General features: G+C 36.0%; 1 protein-coding gene across 1 annotated transcript in view; it reads left to right on the top strand.

Moving 5' to 3' along the window:
* Window positions 1–5,988: 5,988 nt before the first annotated feature.
* Window positions 5,989–7,500, top strand: part of LOC122257585 (uncharacterized) — a 43,581-nt gene continuing 42,069 nt past the window's right edge. Inside the window, exon 1 of the mRNA XM_086551741.1 lies at window positions 5,989–6,383. Coding sequence (XP_086407867.1) covers window positions 6,229–6,383 — 155 coding nt within the window. The 5' untranslated portion in view covers window positions 5,989–6,228. The remainder of the gene's footprint in view (window positions 6,384–7,500) is intronic.

The raw sequence follows: 7,500 nt of genomic DNA, 5'->3' as shown, positions 1-7,500 counted from the left end.
GCTTTGGTGGCACTCACAGGATTGCGACTCCTGCAAAGCAGAGACTGCTTGACTCTAGCCTAAATTATGAGACCAGCCGATTGACTTGACCGAGCCAAGATCAGGTCATTCGTCTTGCTAGAATAGAGGACCAAATGGGGGTCCGACCCCATTTACTAGATCAGCTAGATCTTTGATTGCTTCAATACAGTAAATCCCTCTATTTCCTCGGGTAGCCATATTAAGGTCTGTATGGATTTCATTAAGAAAAATAGACATTTATTGACCCACAATATATAATTAATTATCTTTGACATCGATTTATTTTTACAAATGTTCCACTTGCATTTTTTTTTTTTTTTTACAAAATGTATTTGCTTGACCCAGAAAATCCCTATTCCATTTGACTGTTTTGTTGACGTCATTCGTCCATGCGTCAAAATAACATTCTAAATTTCGACGGTAAGTTTTGCAGGCAGACTAGCATTATCGTGATGGGAAGTAGTTTCAACCCGGTCATAGCTAATTTATATAAGCAGATATTTGAAACAGTTCTGCTTCCGTCCATCCTCCCGCCAGGCTTGATTTGATATAGGTATGTAGAAGTGTTTTTGTCGCATGTGAATCGGACATGTTTCAACGATTTTTTGGCGAAACAGGACAGAAAGGATAAGGATAAGCCAGATTTGCAGAGTAGATGCTTCGCCGGGCTTATATGCACTGAGAGTGTGCCAGCGAGTGTTGACTAAATCAAAGTGGATTGGGAAAGTAATATAAATTGCCTCTTCTTGATGTTCTTTTGGATGATATCAAAGGCTCTCTTAAATTTTCAGTTTACCGTAAACATACTCACACCGCTAATTGCCTTCGTCTTTAACTCTCACCATCCCATTCGCATAAACACATCTGTGGCCTCGTCAATTTTTCTTAAAGCCTATTTGCGATGATGAATTTATTGATCAAGAACTCGATAACATTTCTAAATATTGGAATTAGAATACCCTCATTTTTCTTAAATCAAGCCAATTCAATTGCATGAACAAAATTATACCCACAACTTAAATCGATCGGACGGAAAAGTCTAGTAATTTATGAGCTGCCCCGTAAAACCCTTCGCTCGATGCTAACCGTCATCTATATAAAAGAGTATATGCCGATCTTTACCTTTCGTACTACGTTACGGAAATATGATAACAAATGCAATTTTATAAGTACCCCTTCGGCATGGTCACAGCCCCCCCCTCTCCCCACAGATGGGTCAAATGTCAATTTGATACTCTCTCACATTTTGATGTTCAGTTGCCATCTAGAAGTGCACTCGCATCAAATGCACCAGTTCACTTAATCACTTAGATTGTGTAATCTTTAGTGCTAGAGGATAATTAATTTTAGCCTTAATAGATCATGAAGATATCTGAAGAAAATCTGCGGAGAAATTAAAAAGTACCGAGGATTTCCGTATTTCATGGGATGTTCATGTAGCTGTAGGATATACCTATAGTTGTTGGATCTCTCTTTTTTAATGTGTGGCTAACGTTGGTTTGGTTAAGCCGAATAGAAAAAAAGAGTGACATCAAAACCTATATTACTTATCAGCAAGTAGACGCATTTCTAATAAGCAATGTGTATTTAAAAAAAGAATGGTATTCAACGATAGTTTTACTTAAATCACGCTAAGACAATTTTTCTAATCAAAATAGCAAGTGAAATTGAAAAATATAGAAAATAGATAAATTAATCAATGACCATTCTCGTACTTAAACAATTATGACTGAGATCGTGTATGCCTTTCTGTATCTCCTTAATGTTTTGTTCTTTATGGAAGAATGAGCACTTTTACTCGAAACAGCTGTGGATTGGAAGTGGTAAGCAAACCAATGGCATGTGTCTGCCCCATCAGATGTAATCGCAGGCTTCCCTCACAGCCATACTCTCAGTCGCCGACGGGATCCGGGCTGGGCGCCATGTTGTGTGTGTGTGTGTGTGTGTGTGTGTGTGTGTGTGTGTGTGTGTGTGTGTGTGTGTGTGTGTGTGTGTGTGTGTGTGTGTGTGTGTGTGTGTGTGTGTGTGTGTGTGTGTGTGTGTGTGTGTGTGTGCGTGCGCGCGCATCTATGCTGGGACTCCCGGTGTTATTCTTTGATGCGCCTTATTTTATTCTTTTAAATTATGTATGTGCAATATTCTGCTATGTCATCATCTACGGATGAATTTACAATATCCGATCATTAGCGCAAATTAATCACCACAGAAAAGAAGAATATCCACATACGCTTCAGTCTGGAAAGTTCCAAAACTTGCCAAGGCTAGTTATGCACCAACTTTTTTAGATGCGCTTAGTCCCTTATTTCATCTTATATATTCATTTATTCAGATATTGCCAAATAGACGGTGACAAACAATATTAATTGATTATGGTTATCTATCTTATAAATTAATTGGGTTCTTTATTTACAGTTTGGGACAACTTTGTCAAATAATAAACGTAACAGAATTTCTAGCTATCCATGACCTTAATGATTTAGGCTACCTTACACACCATATTTTTCCTTAAGCAATAAAAATACCGTTGTGCGAACTTGCAGTCAGTCGTATTCCTGTCCCCGTGTACAAGATTTTCACATCCTGCGCAGCGCAACAGAAAAACAAACAAACATGAGCAATACTCGCCAAATTTTGCAGAGCCTCGTCTGCTGCAACCATCAGCAATTTAAATGTGGGAAACGTTTGCCATCGTCACACTACTATTTTTAAACTCACACTGACCACCTCCACCCGACAATATTTGAAATAGTTCAAGAACATCGCTACTTTGTGACACTCCAAAGGAAAGGTCTGATTTTCTTATATGTATTATATACATACGTATATATATATCTTTTTTATATTCAAACACGCACACGCACTCGCACACACACGCGCGCGCGTGTTTGTGTACTTATATGTATATGTATATATACATATATATATATACATATATATATATATATATATATATATATATATATATATGTATATATATATATATATGTATATATGTATATATATATATGAATAAAAAAAAAAAAAAAAAAAAAAAAAAAAAAAAAAAATATATATATATATATATATATATATATATATATATGTGTGTGTGTGTGTGTGTGTGTGTGTGTGTGTGTGTGTGTGTGTGTGTGTGTGTGTATGTGTATGTGTGTGTATACGTATACATATACACACACATACAATCACATATATACATACACCCTACACACAAGCCTGTTGTTTAACGCATGTGTGAGAAGACAAGTGTTCACTCTTCTTCCACTTTGTAAAACAGAACTGACGATTATCACCAGATGTTTGTTTGCATAACGTGCCATGATTTTATTTACAACGAAGATCGAGGTATTTAGTATGGTTTACAAAGATACGTACACACACACACACACACACACACACACACACACACACACACACACTCACACACACACACTCACACACAGATACACACACACACACATACATACATATGTATAAATATCTATCTATCTATCTATCTATCTATCTATATATATATATATATATATATATATATATATGTATACATATGTATATATAGACATATACATGTATATATATATGTGTGTGTGTATATGTATATAGAAATATATACATATGTATATATATATATAAACATCACTCTCACACACATACATAAGTATATGTATATGTATATACATGTTTGTGTGTATGTATGTATATATATATATATATATATATATATATATATATACATATATATATAGATAGATAGATAGATAGATAGATAGATATTTAGATAGATATAGATATATACATATATATATATATATATATATATATATATATATATATATATGTATATATATATATATATATACATATGTGTATGCATGTTTGTACACATAGTACGTAAGTATTTCAGTGTTTACATACACGTGTTCGTGATTGTATGCATGTGTGTGCATGGATACCAGGAGGGATTAGGGAGTATTATATAATTGAACTTAAAATAATATATCAACTATTTAATCAAATCCCTTAAACTCTAATCCGCTCAAAATAGGCCATATAAATGAAATGACAATATGACGTTTTCTCAAGACGCGAGACAAACAGGTCGTTAAGATATGCAAACCAGACTTAATTTTCCACTCATTGATATCATATTTATTCTTCTTGGTCAAATTGATAAGATAAATGATTGCATTAGTCAGTCATTCTTAGTGCTATTATTATCACTTCTTGATAACAACAGTTATAGTGAATAACAAGAATAGGCACAATGATTGTGCTGTAATAATAATAATAGCAATGGTAATAATGATTATGATAATTATAATAATGATGATGTTAATAATGATAAAGATAATAATAATTAGAAAAACAACAGTAATGATAGTAATAATAAGGATGATAATCATAATAACCTAAAATTCTGATGATAATAACAGCAGCAATAACAACAACAATAAGCATAAGTGATGATAACGAAAGTAATGGTGATGATGATAATAATGATAACGATGATGGTAATAATAGTAACATTACTACTAATGATTATACTAATTATACTTATTTTTGAGGGACTTGTAAGATGAAAATAAGAATGAAAAGATAAACAACGCAGATTTAAAAGTTAGATTCGAAGCGGTGATCTTTGCAGCCCAAGAGGATGTATTGAGGACCAATTAAGTGAAACAGTGCATGGGTGGTAAAGTTGAATCAACATTAAATAGAGTTTGCGGAGCTGTGGGAGAGACTTTTGATAACATAATTAATGAGTGCATGGCGATGGCTCAAATTTAATTAAAAAAGAAGCATATTCTGCACGTCGAGAAATAGTATAAACACATGTCCTGATTCCGTCAAATGAAGCAGTCAAGGTTATGTGCAACTTTACATGTCAATGAGATGAGCACATAAAAGCAAACATAATTTTGGTTGAGAAAAATGGGAAAAGGGTATGGTTGATTGACATTGCAACGGCAGGTGATAGGAATATGATGGCGAAAGAAAAAGAGAAAGAAGGGAAGTAGCAGCATTTGAAATATAACCTTCTGAGAGTATATATGATTGAAGGAACTCTCGGTACCGTGGCAAAAATGATCAAATCTTAAACAGGAAAAAGAAGTTGAGGTCAGGACAGAGGTGCTGCAAGAGGCGCTTGCACTAGGACCCATGAGCTATCTTCGCTCCTATGTGCAGAGATTACAGCAAAACACCAACGTGAAAAAGTATTTGAATGATAATGATAATAGTAATGATAATGATATTGAACAAAATAGCAATGATGATAATGATAGTAGTACTGACACCAAAAATAATGATAAAATTATGAGTAATAATGGTAATGATAGTAATGATACTAATGATGATTATGATACTAATGATACTAAGAATGATAATAATGATGATGTTAATAATTATAATAAAGACAATAATAATAATAACAATAATGATCTGTTGAATAGTAGTAGTAGTAGTAGCGATAGCAACAGCAACAAATATGTTAAAATATGTTTTTTTTTCTAGCTTTTACCAATACATGCAAGTATTAATAATTCGTATTCTTAGATTTCCATCTGTACGGTAGAGGGATATACAAGCTCGCATAGATACCATCAGAAAATATTAGTCTACTCAATTCCATTAAAAAATTACAAACAAATACATGATGTCAGTGATAAATGATTTTGTTAATGACATTCAAATTAGTTTTACTTAAATCAAATGAGTGATTTTCGGTATATTGAATACATTTTCAGTAGTAACGTCGGTTATATTAAGCTTTAGACTCTTTTTGTTCATATATCGTCGTTTGTCAGTTCACTTTCAATACCTTTGAATATATATAATAAGTAAATGATGTATCTGAAGTATCTCTTGATATGTTTAGTATCTTAATCTGATTAAAATTGAATAAATAACCAGAAAGAGCGAAATAACTGTTCTTCTGACAAACACCTGTGTTGTCATCTGTGTACACTCGTCCGAAGACCTCACTTAGTAGCGACGTAGACTTACCTACGTACCATCTATCTAGAAAGGTCAAGCGCTTCTGTCCGATTTTACACCTTGTCGGATTATATAAGTACTCAAGGATTATATAAAACTATATAATCAAATGACATATACTTCATAAGAGCAAAAGTAAGCAAAAGGAAAAGAGAGAAGAGCAGGTGAAGCCTGGTGGACGGAATCGCACGACGTGGTTGTGTGGCAGCAAAGATGCTCCGAAGAGGCACGGGGCGAACTCCCCCATTTATTTTGGTGGGTCTTGTGCTCGTTGTGCTCATATTAGCCTTCAACTACTGGACTCTTTCGTCGCAGAATGCCGACTTGCAACAGGAGATAGAAAAAATCCAAGCTGAGGTCAAAATCAGGTGAGAAAAGCGAGGTACTTTTTTTCGGGGATCACTGACAGCTCGAAACTCGGGTTTTTAGGCTTATTAAGTTGAAGAATTTAAGGAGATGGATAATCAAAGCTGATTGTGATAAATTTATTTAAGATTGGCAAGTTCAGGTTCTAGAAGAGTTAGTATTTTTTAGGTAATGTTCGTCCCAAGTTTCTCAAGATATGTTAAGGTCTTGGTGTCAAGTATAAGAGAATCTTTCTATTTTCTTGATAGCTACTTATCTATATTTATTTAAGGTATTACTACCATCTGCTGTTGTCATCCTTTGGTTACACTTATCGTGTGATGTCTTCATCTTTCCTTTATCCTCTTCTTTTCTCTCCTCTCCTCTCCTCTCCTCTCCTCTCCTCTCCTCTCCTCTCCTCTCCTCTCCTCTCCTCTCCTCTCCTCTCCTCTCCTCTCCTCTCCTCTCCTCTCCTCTTATTCTCTGTTCTCCTTCCCTCCTCTCTTCTCCTCTTATCCTCTGTTCTCCTCCCCTCCTCTCTCTTCCCCTCCCCTCCTCTCCCCTCCCCTCCCCTCCTCTCCCCTCCTCTCTCTTCCCCTCCTCTCTCTTCCCCTCCCCTCCCCTCCCTCCCCCTCCCCTCCCTCCCCTCCCCTCCCTTCCCTTCCCTTCCCTTCCTTTCCTTTCCTTTCCTTTCCTTTCCTTTCCTTTCCTTTCCTTTCCTTTCCTTTCCTTTCCTTTCCCTTCCCTTCCCTTCCCTTCCCTTCCCTTCCCTTCCCTTCCCTTCCCTTCCCTTCCCCTTCCCCTTCCCTTCCCTTCCCTTCCCTTCCCTCCCTTCCCTTCCCTTCCCTTCCTCCCTCCCTTCCCTCCCTTCCCTCCCTTCCCTCCCTTCCCTCCCTTCGCCTATCCCTTCCTTCCCCTCTCTTCTCTTCTCTTCTCTTCTCTTCTCTTCTCTTCTCTTCTCTTCTCTTCTCTTCTCTTCTCTTCTCTTCTCTTCTCTTCTCTTCTCTTCTCTTCTCTTCTCTTCTCTTCTCTTCTCTTCTCTTCTCTTCTCTTCTCTCCCTTCCCCTCACTTCCTTTTCCCTCCTATCCTCTTCTCCCTTTTCTCTGCCTCTTCTCTCCTTTTCTTTGTTTCCCCTCTTC

This window comes from Penaeus japonicus, unplaced genomic scaffold (genome assembly GCF_977035675.1).
Source record: "Penaeus japonicus unplaced genomic scaffold, GWHDUDI00000001_assembly GWHDUDI00000025, whole genome shotgun sequence".
NCBI classification, from domain to species: domain Eukaryota; kingdom Metazoa; phylum Arthropoda; class Malacostraca; order Decapoda; family Penaeidae; genus Penaeus; species Penaeus japonicus.
The sequence above is the reverse complement of the archived record's forward strand: the minus strand, read 5'-3'. Positions and strand labels throughout refer to the sequence as shown.